This window comes from Myotis yumanensis, unplaced genomic scaffold, assembly GCF_028538775.1.
Source record: "Myotis yumanensis isolate MYYU_CA2020_CCGP unplaced genomic scaffold, mMyoYum1.0.hap1 SCAF_19, whole genome shotgun sequence".
Lineage (NCBI taxonomy): Eukaryota > Metazoa > Chordata > Mammalia > Chiroptera > Vespertilionidae > Myotis > Myotis yumanensis.
Genome location: NW_027223770.1, coordinates 1,328,618 through 1,352,023, shown reverse-complemented (window position 1 = coordinate 1,352,023; position 23,406 = coordinate 1,328,618). Strand labels below are relative to the sequence as shown.

General features: G+C 58.0%; 1 protein-coding gene across 1 annotated transcript in view; it reads right to left on the bottom strand.

The window, feature by feature from the left end:
- SORL1 (sortilin related receptor 1) overlaps positions 1-23,406 on the bottom strand; it is a 149,559-nt gene that overhangs the window by 37,249 nt on the left and 88,904 nt on the right. Inside the window, exons 22-30 of the mRNA XM_070400142.1 lie at positions 22,953-23,126; positions 20,084-20,197; positions 13,890-14,012; positions 12,148-12,267; positions 7,907-8,032; positions 4,315-4,422; positions 3,103-3,234; positions 1,286-1,429; positions 588-722 (exon numbers count right to left, since the gene is read on the bottom strand). Of these exons, the coding sequence (XP_070256243.1) occupies positions 588-722; positions 1,286-1,429; positions 3,103-3,234; positions 4,315-4,422; positions 7,907-8,032; positions 12,148-12,267; positions 13,890-14,012; positions 20,084-20,197; positions 22,953-23,126 (1,176 nt within the window). The remainder of the gene's footprint in view (positions 1-587; positions 723-1,285; positions 1,430-3,102; positions 3,235-4,314; positions 4,423-7,906; positions 8,033-12,147; positions 12,268-13,889; positions 14,013-20,083; positions 20,198-22,952; positions 23,127-23,406) is intronic.

The window sequence follows — 23,406 nt, the reverse complement described above, 5'->3', positions numbered from 1 at the left end:
GCTGTATCTGACTTGAGCTAATCACACTCGGATGCGTTTGCTTTGAAAGTAAGGTGACTCAGATGCACAGGTGGGGGGTGGAACACTGTTCTGGTTAATTCCACCCACGACAGCCACCCAGAGGCCTGGCTCAGAGACAAGAAAACCAAAAGCAAAAGGGACAGCATGCACTGCACCTCAGTGCCTCTCGACTGCGCGAGGCCCATGGCTCCAAGGCCCTGGAGCACCAGGGCACGTGGAACCGAGGCCCCGGGCACCTGGGTCCAATGAGGCACCAGGCACCAGGCACGTGGCTCGAGGCACATGGCACCTGAAGAGCTTGTTAAAATGTGGGCTCTGGGTGAGGTCGGACATTCTGGCTGTGCTGAGGAAAGACCAAGGCTGCTGGTCTGCAGGCCACACCAGGAGCAGCCAGGCCCCAGGTCCTTCCTGCGCCTGTGAACTGTGGGGTGCATAGCCCCAGAAACAGAAGCAGCCACTCTAGTATCCAACTAAGAAGGGGACAGAATTCAGAGAGCTACCCCCCGAGTCACTAAAGGGGCCGGGCCCCTCCGAGGCCGGCTGTGGGCGGCGCTGGGACCACCTACCTGCACAGGCCTCCTCGTCGGACCAGTCCCCGCAGTCGTTCTCACGGTCGCACCTCCACCGGCTGGGGATGCAGCGGCCGTTCTCACACCGGAACTGGAAGTGGTGGGAGCAGTTGGGGGCTTCGGTGGGGTTTTCTGGGGAAAAACACAGCATCAGCTGTGGGCCCTGCCCAGCGTGAACGTGAAGCTGCGATGTAGGCACAGCCTCCTCCACACCGAGTCCCGGGGCGGCCGCCTGCCACCAGGTGGATCAGGCAGCCTCTGGGACCCAGCGGTGACACACTCAGTAAGAGCCCACCTTCCCGGACCCGACTCAGGTGTCTCGGACCCACACGTCCATGGATCTTGCAAATGACACCGAGTGTTCAATTTTCACACTTTACCAAAGGCACGACCTTGCTCCTGCTAACACAGTGGTAACAGTGCTGCTATTCCATTGGCATCTACAACCTGTAGGAGCAGAGGGGAAGCCTCCTCCGCAATATTTACCACTTAACGCCTCCCTCCCACCTTACACACAGAGCCAGGTTCCCCGACTCAGTGAAATGGAATAAGCCACCTCCAGCCCTGCTGGGGGTCAGGGCCAGTTCACACTCAGTTTCCTACATGGAGATTCAAGAACTGGCAGGAAATACTGCCAAGGGAGGCGACGGTGAAGGTGGGGCTGTGGCCCCAAAGCAGGCGTGGGAGGCACGGACCTGCGGCCTCCCCACAGCTGGCTTCGTCCGAGTAGTCGCCGCAATCATCCATGCCGTCGCACTTCCAGACCACACTGATGCACACGCCGTTCTGACACTGGAAACTGAACTCGTCACAATCCTTGTGGAACTCGGGGTCTTGGGCTGGACAAGAGACAAATGTCCGTGAGATTCCGGCTAGCTCATCACCGAAGAGTTCCTAGTGACGCGGCTGTGGCAGGAGGAGGAGGGAGTCTCCATCCAGAGACTGTCGCTGGATATGTCCTGAAAGCAGGTCAGTGGTGAAGGCGTCCCCTGTATCTCAGAATTCGGAGATAAGGCCATTATTTATTTACTAGAGGCCTGGTGCACGGATTCGTGCACCGGTGGGGGGGTCCCTCGCCCTAGCCTGCGGGGATCAGGCGAGACCAGCTCTCCGACATTCCCTGAAGAGTCCCGGATTGCAAGAGGGCACAGGCCAGGCCGAGGGACCCCACTGGTGCATGGTCAGGGCCAGGGAGGGACCACGGGGGGCTCCCGGGCATGTCCGGCCCATCTCACCCAGTCTCCATCAGCCGGACCCCAGTAGCAAGCTAACCTACCGGTTGGAGCATCTGCCCCCAGTGGTCAGTGCATGTCATAGTGACTGGTCGAACGGTCGGACACTTAGCATATTAGGCTTTTATTATATGGGATTATTATTTTTTTTGTTAATCCTCACCCAAGGATAATTTTCCATTGGTTTTCAGGGAGCGTGGAAGAGAGAGGGAAAGACAGAGAAATATCGATGTGAGAGAAACACATCGACTGGATGCCTCCTGTACGCACCCCGACCAGGGCCCAGGTTGGGGAGAGCCAGCAATCAAGGTAGGTGCCCTTGCCCAGACTCTAACCTGGGACCCTTCAGTCTGGGCCGACGCTCTATCCACTGAGCCAAACCAGCCAGGGCTGTAGATAAGTTCTTAGGTTAAGGTGAGGGTATCAGGGTGAAACTCTGACTCAATGTGACTAAGGTCCTTAGAAGGAGAGGAGATGGGACACAGACAGGCACAGGGAGACCATGTGAGAACCTGGGAGATGCTGGGCACCCTCACATCGAGGAGGCAGGCTTCAGAGGAGAGCAAACCTGCCAACACCCTGAGCCTGAGTCCCAGGCTCCCGGGCCAGAGGAGATGCATTTCTGACATTTAAGCTGCAGTCCACAGTCCCTCACTGGGGCCGCCCAAGCCAACGAATGCTGCACGCACTTCCTGCAGGGCCGTCCCAGCAGGTGGCCCAGCAGACACCAGGCTCCGCCTGCTCGGGGCACCCTCGGTCCCGGGAGACAGGCAGGAAGGCTGACACACTGTGCAACATGGGACAAGAGCTGTGAAGCCACGAGCAGACGAGGCCTCCAGGGATGGGCAGGAGAGCCTGTCAAACCCAGGTCACGCCCCGTCTCTCCTGTGTGTGCACCAGCAGCTACTAAGCATGACTCCTGAAGCAGGAAACATGTGTCCTCCTCAGAAAATGCAAGACCAGCCCTAGCTGGTTTGGCTCAGTGGATAGAGCATCAGCCTGCAGACCGAAGGATCCTGGGTTCAATTCCAGTTAAGGGCACATGCTCAGGTTGTGGGCTCAATCTCCAGTAGGGGGTGTGTAGGAGGCAGCTGATCAATGATTCTCTATCATCATTGATGTTTCTATTTCTCTCTTCCTCTTCCTTCCTCTTTGAAATCAATAAAATATTAAAATGTTGAAAATAAAAAAGGAAATGCATGACTGGAAATGTAAAATCAAATCTGTAACTAGAGGCAGCACCTCCCCACGTGAGCCCGCCCCCAGGGCCGCCCACTCACAGCAGCCTGCAAAGGCAGCGTCCTCGTCCGAGCCGTCCCGGCACTGCACGACCCCGTCACACACCATGGAGTGGAACAGGCACTGCTGGCGGTTCTTGCACACGAAGTCCATGAAGCGGGTGCAGAGTGGCTCTGAAAGGGGCGGAGGAGAGGCCCTGAGCACAGGGTGGGAGCTCACGGGCACCTGGCACAGTGCTCGCCCGGGAAGCAGCAGCGAGAGCTGCCATGTACCGAGCGCATGGTTTATGATGCCAAAGGACGTGACTGAGCTCTCAACACAATCCCATGAGCTTTCACTATCCTGCTTGCAAATGGGAACATGGGCGGCGGCAGTACCAGGAAGTGTTCTGCAAGCTGAGGAGGGTGGAGCCAAAGCCGAAATCCAAAGCTGTCTGACATCCCAGCCCAGGTTCCCAGCCACTGTTAGTGTGATAGTGACTCACACAGGGGCTGACACGCTGCTGTGAGGGCCCCGTGTCAGACTGAACTGTACCCACCTCCCCGCCAATGTGTACGCTGAAGCCCTAACTCCCAGTGGAACTGTATTTGGAGACAGGCCTTTAAAGGGGCAATTAAGGTAAATGAAGTAAATACAGTTAAAAGAGGCAGATGGATGCTAAATAGGCCAGGGCAGAGCTCAGATCCAAAAGGACCAGTATTATTATTTTTTAATACATTTTTATTGATTTCAGAGAGGAAGGGAGAGGGAGAGAGAAACATCAATGATGACAGAGAATCACTGATTGGCTGCCTCCTGCATGCCCCACTGGGCATGGAGCCCACCACTTGGGCATGTGCCCTGATGGGGAATTGAACCATGACCTCCTGGTTCATAGGTCGACACTCAACCACTGAGCCACACCGGCCGGGCAGGAACAGTGTTCTTACAAGAAGAAAGACCAGAGATGCAAGCCCAGAGCCGAGGCCACATGAGAACACAGAGGTCAGTCGGGGGCCTGGACTCAGCCTCAGCCACCAGGGCGCCCCCCCACCCCCACCCCCAGCCACCTGCAGGTTCTGACTCGCCAGCCTTCATCACCGCAGGAGACAAGCCCTGAACCAAATGCACCTCCAGTGGCTCTGCTTCTCGGGGGACTTTCCCTCGCAGTCAGGGGCAGCGCGGTTAAAGCAAAGGACACGTCGCTACCACGGAGATTTCGTCCACAGGGTACTCTCTTCACACCCGACCACCGAGCTCCGGGGCAGACTCACCGCAGCGCTGCTCATCGGAGCCGTCCGCGCAGTCCCGCAGGCCGTCACAGTGCTTGCTGGAGGGGAGGCAGGTGCCGTTCGGGCAGCGGAAGCCGTTGCACCTCTTCTCTGAAATGGAAAGAGAAGCGTGGCCACGAGGAAACGCAGGCGCCGGGAGGCCCGGACTTGTCCCGCGCCCGAGGGCAGCTTGTCACGCACCCTCGCAATGACAGGTGTGCGCGCTGTGGCCAGCAGAGCTGTCTGGAGAAACGCAGCCTGCCCGCACGGGCCCTTCACCGAGACCCTGTCCGGACGGCACCTGCGTGTGCAGCCAGCGGGCACTGACCACCAGGAAGAGCTAAGAAACACTGCGGACACATGGCCTCACTCAGGCGTGTGAGAAGCAGGTGCTAACAGGCAGTGCACACGCTCGTGGAGAAGCAAACGGCACAGACCTGAGCCTGCACGCGCTCGGGCTGTGCTGAAGGCCTCGTGCCGTTTCCTGGGCGCACAGGTGGGAGCTGGGCGGGAAAGTGTTTACTGTGTAACTTCAAATACTTCTCCCATTTCAAACCATGGGAATGTGTTCCCCACTCAAAAAATTCAAGTCCATCTTGTTTAAAGAGTAAAAGCTTCAGTGAAGAGAAAAGAAAATGTCATCCTGATTAGAAACCTTGGTTTTGGAAGTTCTCTTCCATCACTCACTCTGAATGCTTTATGAATTCTAAGCCAAAGCCCTCTTGGATAAAGTTTGTCCCAGAAATGTGCAGAAACGTGGGTTTCCGCCTTAGCACAGAATCTAGCCCCGGTCAGCTTCCCCAGAGCAGAGCCACGCCAGCAGGTCACCGGTGGCCGAGCACACACAGCCTCGGTGCAGCCGCCCCAGGAGGGTCAGGGGTAAGGCAGGAAAATATGCTTTAAGCCCTGGCCTGTGTGCTCAGTGGATAGAGCGTCGGCCTGCAGACCTAAGGGTCCCAGGTTCGATTCCGGTCAAGGCACATACCTCGGTTGCAGGCTCCTCCCTGGCCTGGATCCTGGTTGGGGAGCCTGCAGGAAGCAACCAATCCATGTGTTTCTGTCACATCGATGTTTCTCTCTGTCTTTCCCTCTCTCTTCCACTCTCTCTAAAAATCAATAAATCAATGGAAAGATATTCATGGGTAAAGATTAAAAAAAAAAGAAAATATGCTTTAATCCTGTGAAAAATAATCATTCCTAAGAAATTATTTGGGAGACATCAAACAGAAACAGTTAATGAGTGCCGCAGTTGGGGCAATAAGCCAGAGTCTGAAAGCTGAAAAGTATAAAATTAAAACGACATGAGATGACTCCCACTCTGAAGCTTGTGAAAGCGAAGGAGAGAGGTGATGCCTAGGGCCACGGGGAGACACAGCACATCTCGGATGGACATGCTTGTCAGTGTAACGACTTGGAAATAATGTCCAGAACTGCTAATGGGAACACGGGACCAGTGAAAATGTGGATCCTACCAGCCCACCTGGAGACGCCCGAACGGGGGCCCGAGGCTGGGGACCTGCGGCAGCCGCAATTCCGGTGCCCTGGGACCAACCCTGCAGACGAAGGGTAAAAATACACCTTCGTTCCCAGGACATGCGCAGTTTCACTATGCAAACCAGTGCGACACTGAACACACCTGGAGGTCCAGCCGGGGTGTAGCTAAGTAAGTGATAGTAACACAACGGGAATACACATCTGCCACTGGAGCGCTAACTGCACACACATGCGTAACAATGCGTAGACGACGCCCATTCCATGGAAGTTTGGAACGTACGGTGTAAATAATGGGAATAATACACTGGTCTCTGCCTCTGGCTGCTGGCACAGAGTTACTAAAACCCTCGCATTTCCCTGGTGGACACGAGTGTCCTGTTCTTAAATCACACCAGCGGCTCCTGCACAAGGTCAGGAAGCAGGGCCTCCCACCTCCCTGCTCCAGGAGGAGAGAAGGATGGAGACGGGGAGTGCGCCGGGCGGGCCGTGTGGTGAAGATTCCATAGAACCAGAGTCTAGGCCCAGAGTGTCCAGGCTACTGAGCACTGGTGGGCTGGGGGGCTGGGGTGGCACCCGGAGAGGCACGGAGCTCTGCCGCCTTCCCACACCTGCCCTGTGCCTCTCTTCCATCCAATGCTTGCCTCCACCCTCCGACATCCCTTCCACGATAAACCAGTGTTTCTCTGAGGTCTGTGAGACGTTTCAGCAAATGACCAAACCCAGGCAGGGCGTCCAGGGAGCACAGGCTCACAGCTTCGGGCAGGAGTGCAGGGAAAGCTGGGGTTGGGATCGGCACTAAAGTTGGGGAGGGGGGGAGGCTTGCAGGACTGAGCCCTGAACCTGCGAGGTCCGATGCGAGTAGCTCGGGGAAAACAGTGCCACAGTCAGGCCAGGGGACCCCAGCTGGTGCTGGAGAACTGTCCGGAAGCCAAGAATTCTGTGCGCACCCGAGCCGAGGGCAGCCACGGGAGGGCTTTCTGCAGTCGGAGAGCGGGGCAGGGCAGGGAGCCTGGACACTCTGGTGCGAAGCAGCGTTCTCTAGGTGGTGTTTCTGCGGCAGCCGTTCTGTGGTGAAGGTGAGTGACTATCTCGGGACTCTGTTTAAGTCCATTATGCGGAGAAAGGCCTGTTTGGGGCTAGAAGCCATGCTCTCTGAGGCCGCAGCAGAGAAGTCTTTTCACAAAGTACCAGCTCTTCCTTCAAAGCTGCGCAGAAAGCCTGAGCCACGTGCCTGCCTGGGAACTGGCTGCACATCCTGTGTCCTGTGGCACTGCCATTGTGGGCACAGGCACGCTGCTGTCAGTGTGGGCACCCGGGTACACTTGGCTGTCAGCATGGGCACCAGGCACACTTAGCTGTCAGCGTGGGCACCCGGGTACACTTGGCTGTCAGCGTGGGCACCCGGGCACACTTGGCTGTGAGCGTGGGCACCCGGCACACTTGGCTGTCAGTGTGGTCACATGGGCACACTTGGCTGTGAGCGTGGGCACCCGGCACACTTGGCTGTGAGCGTGGGCACCCGGGTACACTTGGCTGTCAGCGTGGTCACATGGGCACACTTGGCTGTCAGCATGGGCACACGGGTACACTTGGCTGTCAGTGTGGGCACCTGGGCACACTTGGCTGTCAGCGTGGGCACATGGGCACACTTGGCTGTCAGCGTGGGCACATGGGCACACTTAGCTGTCAGTTGGGCACATGGGCACACTTGGCTGTCAGCGTGGGCACATGGGCACACTTAGCTGTCAGCGTGGGCACATGGGCACACTTGGCTGTCAGCGTGGGCACATGGGCACACTTAGCTGTCAGCGTGGGCACATGGGCACACTTAGCTGTCAGCGTGGGCACCAGCGTGGGCACCTGGGCACACTTAGCTGTCAGTGTGGGCACACGGGCACACTTAGCTGTCAATGTGGGCACATAGGAACACTTAGCTGTCAGTGTGGTCACACGGGCACACTTAGCTGTCAGTGTGGGCACCCAGGCACTCCTGGCTGTCAGTGTGGGCACCCGGGCACAGCAGGGCAGTGCTCATGTACTGCTTCTTCCTGAGCGGTGGACGCTAGAGATGCTTAGGAGTGGACCGAGCGTGCATACTTACCGCAGCTGGCGGGGTCCTCGTCGGAGCCGTCCTGGCAGTCCAGGTCCCCGTCGCAGGCCCAGCGCCGGGGGATGCAGTGCCCATTGCGACACTGGAAGTTGGACGCCTCACAGGTGTGGTAGACGGCTGCCGGCAACGAGAAGAGAGAACAGTCAGTGCCCTGCTCTCGCTCCCCCTGGACCTCCAGGAGCTGCCGAGTGAGTGGTGGGCGCAGCCTCCCGCAGGGCGGCACCTGGGATGGCCATGTTACACAAGCAGAGGGACCTGCTAAAAGCTGTGCTTCCACCACCAGGGGGAGCGCCATTCCCCTGCGGCAGCTGGAACGGGCCTGGGGACTCAGACACATGCCCACAGGCACAGGGGGCGCAGACCAGCACCAGGCTGCCCAGGGCCAGAGCCCGTGCTTCCACTTGTCTTCGCTACTTTACTTCTCACGTAACCCCTCGCTCCTGCCGGCCCCAACGACCAGAGACTCCGCGGCAGGTGCAGGAGCCCGGCCCCGGCCCCGCCCAGCCCCGTCCGGGCCTGTGTCACCCACTGTCCTGCCATCAAAGGACCTGGACGCTCAGAAAGGCCGTGACTTTAGATTCCAAATAAACTGCCCAGTTTCCAACGTGGAAAACCTTACGTCCAAAAGCATAACAGATTTTCCACCATCACAAGGAAAGCAAGCCCAGAACCGGGACTTGGCTACCTTTCTGGACCGTCGAGAGCAACGTCTGCCAGGCAACCAGGGTACCCGGTACCCACGGCAACCATCACAGAATGGAGGCAAGGGGGACGGCAGGTGCGTGGTCAGTGAACAGCCTGCTGGGCATGTGGGGCTGCGGCCACAGCGAGTCATTTAGAAACATCTCAAAGCCTTGGGCGAGGACCAGGTCAGGCCCTAGCTGGTTTGGCTGAATGGACAGAGCATCGGTCCCGTGTTCAATGCCGGTCAAGGGCACATGCCCAGGTTGCAGGCTGGATCCCCAGTGGGGGGCGTGCAGGAGGCAGCTGATCCATGATTCTCTCTCGTCACTGATGTTTCTCCCTCTCTCTCCCTCTCCCTTCCCCTCTGAAAGCAATAAAAATATAGATTTGTCAAAAAGCCCATGTCAAATGTAGACACTCAGCCTCAAACCCAGCCAGCCCCCCTCCCCCTTCCCCCACACTCGGGAGGGCTCCTGTCTGCTCGTTACTGCATGGGAGCTGGCCGCCCTCTTCACCACGGCTTCACGCGGCCTAACCGAGCTGGACGGGCTCGCTGCCCGTTTCTCTACGTGGCTGGGACGTCTTCACAACAGGAGGAGCAACAACAACAACAGCAAACAGGCCGTGGGCGCACACGGCAGTGACTGGTCCAGGCGAGACAGTTCGCAATACGCTGCCCACGGGCGGGAACATGGGTTCTAATGCTCTCGGGAATGTCTCCTGCATCCGAGGCTGTTTGCAATCGTCTGAAATACAGACAGCCTGATTTTGCAAGCCAGGTGGCCTGTCACTGCTGTCCTCACATCTCTCTGAAGGTCACGCTGCGCCTGACAGCATGCACCCAGACCACACACCTCAACACTCGACTTCGGCATTCAGATCCACTGCAGGCCCTTAAAGCAGACCTGCCTCTGGTAAGAGGAGAACTGTGCCAGGCATGTGGCAGGAGCCTTTGCCCCAGCAACAGCCGTTGCCCGGAAACATTTTGATTTATTGGCTTTACAAGCCTGACAGCCTTAAACAAGTCCCTCACCAAAGCCTCGCTCATTCTCATAAGACGCTTGCCGGAACTCATTTCCATACAGACCTGGTTGTTGTTGTGTGGCCCATGCACTTCATGTCTAACTGAAACCATTCTGGAGGGCTCACAGGTTTCCAGCAGGAATTCTGAGAGGCGAGTGGAGACCGCCAGACCCCACAGCGGCCGAGCGCAGAGCCTGACCCGATCTCCCACGTGTGCAAGGACTTGCCTTCCTGACTCCCCGTCTTCCGAGGAACTACAAGCTCCCCGAGACTGAGGGTTCGGTAAGCAGCGTGTTTAATGACAGGGTGAGAGAAACTGACTTTGGTACAGACTGAAGAGTCTGGGGAAGGTAAAGAGCCATCCTCCGCATGGCAAGACGACTGACGGTCAGATTGGGAAGAGCTGCCGGAGGAACAATCACGAAGCCAGGACACACCGGGTTCTCCCAGAGGCCACTGTCCCACACTCGGCAGGTCCTCTCCACACCCCTTCACAGATGAACCAACCACGGCAGGCAGGGCAGCGTGATTACGATGGTGAGAGAAGCAGGGCCTTAGCACCACAAAGCCCTGCTCTGCGGGGATGTGAGCGAGGGGACAACACTAATGTCAACACAACTTGAACGGTGATGACATAAAAAGCTACACAAAGCATCGAGGGCGCTGACATAAAGGTCAGGTCTGAAAGAGACCCAGACAGGAATTCCAGAGATGAAAACAGGACATAGAAACAGCTCGGCTGGTGTGTGGGAAGCAGGTTGGATTTAGCTGGAAAGAGAACTGCTGAACTAGAAGGGAAAGCTGAGAAGGGTAAGGAAATTCCAGCAGACGGAGAGACAGCACAGACACGGGAGGCGGGAGCGACAGAACGAAGTGCGGCCGTGGCCACAGTGGACGAGCCCTGAGGGAGCAGGAGACACCGCGAGAAGACGAGGCTGCCATGTCCCAGAACCAAGGAGAAAGGCAGATCCTCGTTGTCTGGAAAGGAAGCCAGCAGCATAGAAATGATGCCACACCTCGCAGGTGACACTGCATTGCAACAGCCCGCCCACCACACGCACACAAAACGAACGCTGACGAGAACTGGAGATGGTGCCAATCACGCTCAGCAGGAACCCTCAGGAGGACTGGCCTCAGCCCGGAGGAGGCAGAATGACTCCATGGAAGCACGTACGGAAGGGACCCGCACCAGGACATGCAGGTGCACCTGCCCTCAGGACAGAGAGTAAAACGGAGGCGTGATTACACCAACAGAGCCTCAAAGAGTGCACCGCTCAGGAACACTGCGGGGCCACAGGGAGCACTGGTTACAGAAGCAAAGGTAACGGGAGAAGAGGGAGGTGCCCTAGTGAGTTATCACTAAAAAATAATAAGAATTACTAACTGTAGGGCTTTTGAAGTGTAGAACGAAACACGAAGTACTCAGTGTTTTAAGTGCTAAGTACTGGCACTGCGTGCAGCAATCAGGATGAAAGCATTCTGAAGCCCTTGCAGGTCCGGGACAGGAAGTTGGTGAAGAACACACAGAAAGTAACAGGTAAAAGCACACAAGTCAAATGTTTAAGGTCACAGCCGATGCCGAGGGGTGGGAAGCACCTCAATTCCACGGAAAGCGAAGCGGGGGAGCGGAAAGCAAGGAGCACGCCCTGCACAGACCAGCAGGCAGCGGGGCAGCAGGTCGGCTGCCGGCCTATTTTCTGGGCTCTGCACCATTTACTTGGCGAGGAAGTGAAGCGCCAGGCTCACACCTCAATGAGCTCACACCTGACACGCCCCCCCCCCCCCCCACCCCCCCCCCCCCCCACCCCCCCCCCCGCCTCAGTGGAAGCACAGCCAGGGCCGGAGGGCAGTGTGGAGCTGGGTGCGGGGAAGTCCACAGGAGGCACTGAAGTCCTGTTCATTCCTCCCCCACGTCCCCAGCTCTGCCCCTCCCCCTACTCCCCCCGAGCTGCATACACATTCCTGCACTCAGCCAGCCACAAAAGCTGAGTGATCACAGGAGGAGCCCGTTCCTCAGCAGAACCAGAACAGCACCTCGACCTCACACCACAGGATCAGCCTTCGCTGATGTTCTCGTGTTCTTTCCAGGTTCATTTTTAATGAACGCTCACCCCAAAGAGATGCAAGCACCGTTTATGTTCTCAAAGTCAGGGAACCCATGATGCCCCGAGATTCAGAAACATGAGCTGGTTCAGTGCCCTCCACACATGGCCCCAGGCGAGGGGCCGGCGGGGAGCTGCTCACTGCTGGTCCTGAAGGAAGCGCAGCTCGAGCCCGCACACCAACCAACCAGTGCCGTGCACTCGGGACACGTCAGTCCACAGAACGCTCTCGCAGGAGACCCCTCAGTGCAGGCGGGCGGTCTGCCTTCGTGCTGAGCGGCTGGGCCAGCTGTGGAGCACCGATGGGTGGTGTGGGGCCTGTTTCTCAGAGCCCAGACGCTGGGCCCCCGCAGGCGCCCATGAGGAGCGGAGCAGGACCCAGGACCCAGGACCTAGGACCCGGGACCGCGTGCGGACACTGACCCGTGCAGTTGGCTTCGTCCGACCAGTCCCTGCAGTCATTGTCGCCGTCGCACACCCAGGAGGCGCGGACGCACAGGCCCGAGCTGCAGCTGTACTCATCGTCCCGGCACTGGTGCGTCTCTGCAGGTGAAACCAGGGGTGAGGACAGCGCGCGGGTTCGGCCCCTGCGGCCGAGTCCCGAGGGTCACAGTGCACCCAGCCCCATCGACGGCCCCCGGCAGCAGGCGAGGATTAACCAGGGAGGGAGGCACCAAGGAGGCCCGCTGGGCCAGTGCCCTGAGACCCACCCCCTCAGCGCCTGCCTCTGGGAAGAGTGTCCATCAGCTCCATGCACTGGACAAACCTTCATTCCCACGCCTGTTGATGGGGAGGAGGGAAGCACCCTCTGGCTGCCCAGAAAGTGGAATTAAAGACACAGAAGCTTCCAGAGACAGAGCCTGTGGCCGCAGAAAAGGAGCAATGACCAGTCCCGAGGGAGCTTAGCTCCGGGGAGGGTCAGTGCTGAACCTGCCCACAGAGGGGGCTGGGGCCGCTGTGAGCAGAGCCCAGGGCTTGGCTGCGGGCTGTCCCGGAGGGAGGGGGGCAGCCGGCCTGCCAGGACCCAGAAGGAGGCTATGCCCCGGGACGGTGTCCTGAGCGTAGCAGTGAAGCAACGCCTTGAAATGGAATTTTAGCCGGGCCGGTGTGGCTCAGTGGTTGAGCGTCGACCTGTGAACCAGGAGGTCTCGGGTTCGATTCCCGGTCAGGGCAGATGTCCGGGTTGCAGGCTCAATCTCCAGTGTGAGGCGTGCAGGAGGCAGCCAATGGATGATTCTCTCTTATGTTCATCTCTCACTCCCTCTCGGAAATCAATAAAAACACATTAAAAAAGAAGTGGAATTTTAAAACAGCTTCAACAACAGTAGCAGCCAAGCCTCTGGCCCAGCGTGGCGGCCTCGCTGGCCTTCCTCAAGAGCCAGGTTGCTTGTGAAGCTGGAGACTCGGCTACTCGTGGGAAAGGCTGGGCCTGCGGAGGGACCACGGCCCTCCGGCAGGTTGAGGACCCGCTAACAGGTGGGGATCTGAAGGTGCTGTGGCTTTAATGGTCAAACACGTGCCAGTGAGGGAGGGAGATGCCGCCAGCAATGCAACACGCAGCTTCCTTCCCACCAGAGCAGAACTCCTGAGCACTGAGCCCTCCAGCGTTGAGGAGGAGATGGGCGGCAAGAAGGGAAAACAGCTGTGCATCCCACAGACTGTTCTGAACTTCATATTTCTACAAAGATGAAAAAATTTATGTAATTCCCCTCAAAAATGCTCTGAGAGGCAGACAGGAGCCTAGTCCCTGTGAGTCAGCACCCTGCTGCTGAGCAGGCCCTGCCAGACACAAGCTCAGCCCCAGGACTGGCTCGCTCGCTCTCTCTCTCTCTCTCTCTCTCTCTCTCTCTCTCCCTTCCTCTCTGAAATCAATAAAAAATAAAAAGAAAAAGAAAAATAACACGGTTCACAGAGTGCAGATATGTGTCCTCAGGAAGCTGACCTCCCAGCCACCCAGAGGTGAGGGCCGCCGGCTCAGCTCTGACAAGCACTGAGCTCATCAGAACCCCCTCCTCGCTGTTGCGGCCACGCTCGTGGTATCCCTGCTGCTCCAGGGCGAGCCAGGCCCCCGCGTGGGAGAGGGTCGGCAGCGGGGCCTCTAACTCCCACGTGGCTTTCAGAACCCCCGTGCGGCCTCCTGGGAGCAGCCCGACCTGTCCCCTTACCACAGTGGCTCTCGTCGCTGTTGTCGCCACAGTCGTCCTCCAGGTCACACTTGTAGGAGAGCGGGACGCAGGTCCCCGACTCCTGGCAGCGGAACTGCGTCTCCGGGTCACACACGGTGGTAGCTGAGACGGGAGAGAGAGGGCACACTCACTGGGTGCAATTCAGTCCCCAAATACAAACTCCACTGGAAAATCAATTTAACACTCCGGTGTGGGGTGAATTTCCCGCCAAAATATAAGATGGCGCGGGCAATTATTTAGGTTTCCCGCGCAAAATCAGGGATTTTTATGATACCTATTACCCCAATGGGTATGAAACGGTTCGCATACGCAGGTAGGTATCTTTGTGAACGGCAAACAAACAAATATTTGGTAATACGCAGTTACAATCGGCCCGAGTTTACACGTTTCCCGCACTCCACCGCAAATCTATATGAACCGAGTTAAGACGGCTCCCGCGGAGTACGCGCAATTCACGCGAGCCGACTTAACTCGTTTCCCGCAATCCAAGTGTTAAAAAGAAGGAAGCAACGGAAACAAAACTGAGACTATGGAAGAACAAACGGCGAGAGAGCCTGACGTTCACAGCCACAGCGCCCGGGTCGGAGCTGCGACAGGTGGAAGCGTCTGGCTGGAGGAGTGATGGCGGGTTCCCTCCCAAGACCCCCTCCGATGGGAGGTGCCCCAAGGAAGTGGCTGGAGGTCCCTGACCTAGAAAACCACATTGGCAGCCCAGGGCCCACAGGAAGCTGCACGTCCTCGTGTGCATGCAGGTGGAGGGGAGGGGGGATCTGTAGCAGGAACGGACTCCGCCTCCCCCCAAGCAGTTCACGGAGACCCGAGCCTCTGTGCTCCACAGTAAAAGGAGGGAAAGGCAGCCCTGGCTGGTGTGCTCAGTGGATAGAGCGTCGGCCTGCGGACCATAGGGTTCCGGATTCGATTCCCACCAAGGGCATGTACCTCAGTTGCAGGCTCCTCCCTGGCCCAGGCCCTGGTCGGGGTGCATGCAGGAGGCAACCCATTGATGTGTTTCTCTCGCATCTATGTTTCTCTCTATCTCTCCCTCTCTCCCTCACTCTCCCTAAAACCAATGGAAAAGTATCCTCAGGTGAGGATTTAACAACAACAACAACAACAAGATAAAAGGAGAAAAAGGCCCGTGGCCGAGTGTTGGTGCCTTGCTTCCTTCCCTCTCCTGTTAAATGAAGATAACACCCCCTTCACGGTGTCACCATGATGGTGAATAAGAAAACATAATGTCACTTCTCCCTCACCATCCTCGTGCCCTCGGCCTCAGAGTGAGGCTGAATTAGCTTCCCCCCTTTAAACAGCGGTTGTCGGGGCTCGAGCACAGCCCCTGGGAGCCAGAGCCTGCAGGAAAGGCCTGGGGAGAGGCCGCTGGGCAGTGCGGGGAGAAGCTGTAGAAGGAAGGGTGTGGCCCAGCCTGGGTTGGGGGAGCATAAGGTGAAAAGCTGTGGCAACACTGGCGACGTCCCTGGCGGCTCTTACTTGAGGCTCCATTTCCTCTCTGGGACTGAGCTTGTGGTGGGAGCAGGTACATGCAATGATGCCAAGACTGTAGGGGATGCACATCCAAACCCCAAGCTCCTGACAGGACCCCACAGGAGCCTGCTTAAGGGCAGGGGGACGTGCTGGCCACAACCCCTGGCTCCCTCCGTCACCCCTCGTCTCCTGGCAGCGGACAGGATGCCTCCCTAGCCTCCCAGACAGTGGATCCCTCAGCCCGGGCTTCCTGCGCTTGCCCTCATGCCCGAGGCGCTGCTCTCCACCACCTCAGTGGGGAAACACAGCCGGGCACAGAGGCATGGGTGCCCCTGACCCCCAGCCCCACACTCTCGTCCCTCACACTCACCTCCTCACTCGGCTACACCTGACCAGCTGGGCCTGAGCCAAGCGGAAGGCAAGTCTCGGGCCTTGGGAAGGTCACCCAGGCTGACATCTCACCACCAGGAGGGCCCGAGCCAGCTGCACCCTCACCCAACGGCAGAGCTCAGGGCTGGCAGAGGCAGCACCCTGAAGAGGCCGGGGTGCTTTCTCTCAGAACACGGAGCCCATGAGACCTACGCTGGTCTCTGCAGCTGAAACCAATGCCCAGGACCCCAGGAGGAGCCCCTGGCTACTGGCCATAAGGTCCCAAAATCCCCCCCGCCCCCCTGCTTCCAGGGTGCCTCATCAGGGCTGGGCAACGTGCCTGCGAAGTGCAGGTTCTGAGGAGCAGGCCCCTCCCGCCTGCTCTGGGACAGACTCCGTTCCAGGTCAGCTCCCATGCTGCTACCCTTGATCACTGTTGTTTTTTTTATTGTTTTACTAGAGGCCCGGTGCACAAAAATTTGTGCACGGGGGGGGGCGGGGGAGGAGGGTCCCCCAGCCCGGCCTGTGCCCCCTCGCAGTCTGGGACCCCTCGGGAGATAACGACCTGCTGGCTTAGGCCTGCTCCCGGGTGGCAGAGGGCACGCCCAATCCCTAGGTGCAGCCCCTGGTCAGGCTCAGAGCAGGGCCGATTGGGGAGTTGGGGCGCCACCCCGTCATGCACAGAGCAGGGCGGATCGGGAGGTTGCGATGCCACCCTCAGTCACGCTCAGGGTAGGGCCGATTGGGGGGTTGGGGCACCGCCCCGTCACACTCAAGGCAGGGTCGATGGGGAGGTTGCAGCGCCACCCCGTCATGCACAGAGCAGGGCCGATCAGGGGGTTGGGGCGCTGCCCCCTGTCACTCAGAGCAGGGCCGATCAGGGGGTTGGGGCGCTGCCCCATCACTCACAGAGCAGGGCCGATCAGGTGGTTGGGGCTCCGTACCCTGTCACACACAGAGCAGGGTCGATCAGGGGGTTGGGGAGCTCCCCCCTGTCACTCACAGAGTAGGGCCAATAGGGGAGTTGGGGCACCGCCCCCTGTCACACACAGAGCAGGGCTGATCAGGGGGTTGGGGCACCGCCACTGTCACACTCAGGGCAGGGCCGATGGAGAGGTTATGGCTCTACCCTGTCACACACAGAGCAGGGCCCGTGGGGGGGGGGGGGGGGGCGCGGGTTGGGGCGCCGCACCCTGTCACACACAGAGCAGGGCCGATCAGGGGGTTGGTGCGCCACACCCTGTCAAACACAGAGCCGCAGGGCGATCAGGGGATTGGGGAGCTCCCCCCTATCAGGCACAGAGCAGGGCTGATCAGGGGGTTGGGGCGCCTTCCCCTGTCACGAACAGAGCAGGGCGGATAGGGAGGTTGTGGCCCCGCCCCCTGTCACACACAGAGCCGCAGGGCAATCAGGGGGTTGGGGAGCTCCCCCCTGTCACATACAGAGCCACAGGGCGATCAGGGGATTGGGGAGCTCCCCCCTATCAGGCACAGAGCAGGGCTGATCAGGGGGTTTGGGTGCTGCCCCCTGTCACGCTGATCCCGGTGCCGGGAGGCATATTACCCTTTTACTATATAGAATAGAGACCTGGTGCATGGGTAGGGGCTGGCTGGTTTGCCCTGAAGGGTGTCCTGGATCAGGATAGGGGTCCCCACTGGGGTGCCTGGCCAGGCTGGCTGAGGGGCTGAGGGCTGTTTTCACGTTGACGGGTGACTGAAGCTCCCAACTGCTCCTTTTTTTCTTTTTTTTTTTTTATTCTGGGCCAGCTGTAGCTCTGAGGCCTCGCTGCTGAAAACATTGATACAATGTTGCAGTCCAGCTGGCTGAACCTGGCTGACTGAAAGCCGGTTTCTAGGGTTTTGTTTAGCTTCTATATTTGCAACATAGTTGCTTAGAGTTGCAGCTGAGAGGCCAGCAAGTGAGGCAGGGAACGTTGGAGTTCACCAGTTCGCTGTCACTGGAGCAAGCAAGCCTCCCTGCTCGCTTCAGTGCATGGCTGCCGGCCGCCATCTTGGCTGACAGTTAATTTGCATAAGGATATGCAGATTAGCCAATGGGAAGGGTAGCGGTCGTACGCTAATTACCATGTTTCTCTTTTATTAATGTAGATTGCTTAAAGTGTTACAAAGAGTATTACATATGTCTCCTTTTTTTTCCTCGCCCTTGACGATCACCTGGCCTCCCCTACCCCCCAGTGTCTTATGTCCATTGGTTATGCTTATATGCAAGCATACAAGTCCTTTGGTTGATCTCTTACCCACCCCCCTCCTGCCTCCCAACCCTCCCCAGCATTCCCACTGCAGTTTGACAATCTGTTCGAGGCTGCTCTGTCTCTGTATCTATTATTGTTCATAAGTTTATAATGGTCTCTATTATCCATAAATGAGTGAAATCATGTGGTATTTTTCCTTCATTGACTGGCATATTTCACTATTTTTAAGGCGCTCTGGCTCCTCCCCCACAGATGTCAGACCTTCCCGGGACTCTGGAGGGAGAGGGGTTCTCAGTGTTGGTTTGCAGAACAGAAACCACAGGCAGAGGCTAGTGCTCCCCGAGGTTGGCCTCGGAAGCTCCCTCATCTGCGCGAGGAGCCTGGGCTGTGCTCTCTGCAGGCGGGATGGGCCGTGCCTGACCTGCAGGGGGAGAAGAGTGGGCGCTCCCTGCTGCGTCCGGAGCGGCTGGGAACCGGCATGGGCTCTGCAGGTGGATGCTGGCCACGCACACCTGCCAGACACCAGATGAACACAGAGCCAGAGCCTCCAGCATCCTCCTCAGAACACAGTGGCCATGAGCTGCCGGGTTCCAAAGACACAGCATTTGGAAGAGAAGTTTCCCAGCTCTGGTCCTTCCCCTCCGATTCATTCTGCCCACAGCTCACCTCTCCAAAGGGAAGGTTCCTCCTCTCACTCCGATGGTCCCACCTCCCCCCTGAGAGCTCTCAACGTCTGCTGCGCCAGCCCCATGCATGCCCCCGGCCCCAGGTTCCTAGTCAGGTCTCCACGACCCACACCCACTTCCAGGCCAGGCCACATCCACTCTGCCCTACAGCTTTCACCTCTGCTCACCTGCAGGCTCTGTGGGAGGACCTGCCCCAGATTGACCTGGGTGCCCCATGCTCCCTGTCCTCACATTCATCGCTGCTGCTCACTTTATTTATTTACTTATTTTTAATCCTCACCCGATGATATTTTTCCATTGATTTTTTTTTCGAGAGAGTGGAAGAGAGAGGGAAAGAGAGAGAGAAACATTTATGTGAGGAAACACATCAACTGATTATCTCCTGCACAAGCCCCGACCAGGGCCTGGGCCAGGGAGGAGCCTACAACCGAGGTATGTGCCCTTGACCGGAATTGAACCCAGGACCTTTCGGTCCGCAGGCCAACGCCCTATCCAATGAGCCACCCCATCTAGGGCAGGCTGCTTGTTTTATAATTCCCCTTCAGACTTTAAACTGTGTCCACCCAGCTCCCAGTACGCCCCAGGGCCCCATACGGAACAATGGGTCTCCGTAAATACTGTTGAGTAAAAGTGCAAACATATTACTAACAGAGGGCAAAGCTACTAACAACTGACTAAAGAGGCTAAACTTGTCTGTAAACCCTGCTAAACAGAATCAGATACTTCAGTAGGTATTTACAGTCCAAAGACGACATTGATATGCGCACACACCCATGTCCCCACCTGCCGGACCACACTGGGACGGCACAATGGCGCTGGAGCCCAGGCAGCCACATCCCGCCTGGGCGAGCACCTGGTCCACCTCCCAAAGGTGACCCAGACTGCCACCTGTCCCTGCCCCGACGCCAGCTCCCCGACTCCCAGTTTCACCCACATGATGCTTATCTGTGAACGTCTTACAATGATCTATGTGGGTCTGTTTTAAATAATAATACATATCTAGTTGGGTATACAAAGGTGTGTTCTCTGTCCTCCAAACAAACCCATCGGCTTGCATCACCAACCATGACGGCCAGCCAGCACCCGGGACCAGCGGTTCTCAGCCGGTGTGCCAAAGGAATGTTTAAAGCACACAGTTCCTATTCGTCAGGGCACTGGCCTCTTTCCCCTTAGATTGTCCCATAAAAATGACAACAGCCAACACAACTGGACGACATAGCCATCCGGTACGGTGAGAACGAATCAAAGTTATAGGTATTTTTGTCAGATCAGCAAAAAATCGGCTTTTTGGTTTAGTTTGTGTGCCATGAGATGGAAAAGACGGACAGTCACTGCCCTCGATGGCCAGTCCCACCCACGAGCTGGCCAGCCTTCTGTGTAACGGGAAATGCTTAATGTCTCGCACTCGGCCCTCCGGACTCACGGCAGTTCCTCTCGTCGCTCAGGTCTCCGCAGTCGTTGTCGAAGTCGCACCGCCAGACGCTGCTGATGCAGTTCCCGTTGCTGCAGCGGTGCTGGCTGCGGAGACAGGCGCTCTCTGTGGGCGGGCGGGAGGGGAGAAACAAAGCCAAGGTTACTCTCGCTCACGGCTCACGGACCAGACCTTCTCTCCTGAGTTCCCATTTTTCTTCCTCAATGGCCTGCCTAGAGGGTAAAGCAGAAGAGAGGTGCCTCTTTCCTCGTCCGGTCACACTTCCAGGAGAAGAGGCCGGGAGGGGTGTTTGCAGGCGGGCACGATGACGAACAAGGAGAGTGATGACGCCAACTGGGCCCAGTGGGTGGAGAAACCATATACCGAAGTCACAGAATACTAATGACTCCCTCATACACGCATCCACACAGTATTCAGACACACGCGTTCAGTGTGTCTATAGCTATATATGTCCTATGTAGTTACATACATTCAATTTACCAACCAAGCCTTAGGAAGACTTTCTTTACCAACGGTGAGGGTTTTTCTTTAAAGCAAGCAGTTGGGACCCTCCCGCAGAGAGCAGGCGCTGTTCAGCGAGGTCCGGAACAGGCAGCAGGGCCGGGCCTGGGGACCGTGGGTGTTCTGACGGGACAGAGGGCCGGGTCCCCTTCACCGGGACTTGGTGTCAACGTTTCTTCCAAACGCCCTCCAGAGCTTGGAAGAGTGTCCTGTACCTGAAAGGGAGGCTCATCCTCCTCCATTTGTCTTTCTAACAGAGACCAGAGGTGGCTTCACGCCTTAGACTAAGCAGCTGCTGGTGGGGGGGGAGGGGGGGGGGCGCTACCTCACAAAGCAAAGAGCCTGGAGCCCAAGGAAGAGGAAACTCAGGCCTTGAATGGGTGCTTCCGAGCAAGGCCCCTGCAGGACCCAGCTCAGGGACAGAAGGAGGAGGCTGAGGACCAGGAAGTGGGGAGGGTACAATTAGACAGGAAGAAGGTTAAGCAGCTTTCTAGAGGAAAAGTCAGTCATGGATTCAAATTCAAAGGGAGAGGGATGAGGCTGCTACAGCCACTGGATGGGAATAGGGACGCGAGGCCCTGAGGCACTTTGCCAGAAAATTCAGGGCTCCAGGCGGGGCGGGGTGGGGCAGGGCGGGGTGGGGGAGGTGGAGTCAAACCAGTTCTTTTTCCAAGTCCAGTTGGTCCAACTTACAGGAAGCTAGAGAGCTTAGGGGAGGGAGAGCGAGGAGAGCAGTGGCCAGACAAGAGAAAGGCAGCTCAGGGCCCTGCACCCGGCACTGTGTGAAGTGGGCCTCTGTGGTCCGCCCCAGCATGGCGGCTTTTGATGGAAGCGGTCACAGAGTTTCCCCAGGGCGCACAGAATGTGGGGAGGAGGGGAGAGGATGTACGAACAAAGAACTGTGGGCGTGGGCCAGCGTCCTGGTGGAAACCCCAGGGGCGCCCACCTCAACTAGGGGGTGTGTGTGGGGGGGGCAACTGGAAAAAGCCTCAGCCCATCCTCTTAAATGGCCCAATGGGAGAGAGCAGACCTAGGCGACCTATGAGGGAACAGGTGACCCAGGTGCTCAGCCAATGAGGAGCCGGAGGAGGGACTCGCACCCTCGGGATAAACAGTCTGTGATCCCTGCTCCATGTGTCCGTCCCAACACCCGCTCCTGCAAGAACGTATTAAAGGGCTCGTTTTCGCCACATGTCTGTCAGGTATTGGGACAGGTGAGCATTTCTCACAACATTAAACCAAAAGCACAAGCTCTTATCTGTACTAATAAAAGGGTAATAAGCTAATTAGACCAGGAGACCTTCTGGACATTCTTCAGGACAAAGCCATGGTGGCGGGGCCGAGGCAGAGGCAGTTAGGGGCGATCAGGCCAGGAGGAAAGGGCAGTTGGGGGTGATCAGGCCAGAGGGGGGGCAGTTGGGGGGAGCAGGCCTGCAGCAGAGTGGTTAGGAGCGATAAGGCAGGCAGGCAGGTGAGCAGTTAGGAGCCAGCAGTCCCAGATTATGAGAGGGATGTCCGACTGCCTGTGGGATCGGGCCTAAACCGGCAATCAGACATCCCCCGAGGGCTCCCAGATTGGAGAGGGTGCAGGCTGGGCCGAGGGACACTGCCCCCCCCCCCCCCCGCACGAATTCCGTGCACCAGGCCTCTAGTTTATAATAATAAAAGTGTAATATGCTAATTAGACTGGACAGCCAAACGACCTTCCGGATGTCCTTCTGGACGACCTTCCGAAGGAAGCTGGGGCTGCAAGGGCTGAGGCAAGCCACTGCGGCTGCGAGGGCCAAGCCCCTTGTATGAATTTCGTGCATCGGGCCTCTAGTTTTTAAATCACAGCTCAGGGCTGTCCTGAATGAGGACTGAGGTCCCACGGTGGATCCTGAGCCAGGTATGTGCAGGCTCGGAGTGGTGCTGTTTCCACCGTGGGCATTTCAATAACTCAAAGATGTCAGGGAATAGAGAGTGAGGGAGCAAGAGGAGGAAAGGGGAGGGGGGAGGGGAGGAGGGGGGAGGGAGGAGGGGAAAGGGGAAGAGGGGAAGGGGAGGAGGGGGGAGGGAGGAGAGGGAAGGGGAGGAGGGGAAGGGGAGGAGGGGAAAGGGGAGGAGAGGGAAGGGGAGGAGGGGAAGGGGAGGAGGGGAAAGGGGAGGAAAGGGGAAAGGAGAGGAGGGGAAAGGGGAGGAAGGAAAGGGGAGGAGAGAGAAGGGGAGGAGGGAAGGGGGAGGAGGGAAAGGGGGAGGAGGAGGGGAAAGGGGAGGAGGAGGAGAAAGGAGAGGAGGGGGGAAGGGGAGGAGGGGAAAGGGGAGGAGGGAAGGGGGAGGAGGGGGAAGGGAGAGGGAGGAGAGAGGGGAAGCAGCGCACCTTCTTTCACGCAGGAGCTGTTCTTCAGCTGGTAGCCCCCGGGGCACTCGCACTGCAGGTCCCCGGTGGGGAGCTGGGTGCCCCGCACGCCCTCTGGGCATCTGCAGCTCCGGCTGCCGTTGGCCTTGGGCAGGCACAGCAGGCTACAGGGCCTGGGCACACAGGCGTTGCTCCCTGGAGGAGGCACAGAATCAGGGACACACGTTCATACCCGGAGGCCCCACAGCAGCTCCTCCTCCACAGACACCACCGTGTGAGGCTGAGAAGGAGAGGCAGTGGCCCGTGCTGGGCCCTCCTGGGAGGACGCCTCTGCTCAGAGCCTCAGGGAAGTCCCTGCCCACAGGATGCCTCCCAGATCAGAGTCCCCAGAGGAGCTGGTCTCCAGGAACTCAGAATGGGAGGCTGAGGGGCCTAGGGGACCAGGGAGCTGAGCGGGGAGAAAAGTCCTCTGGTG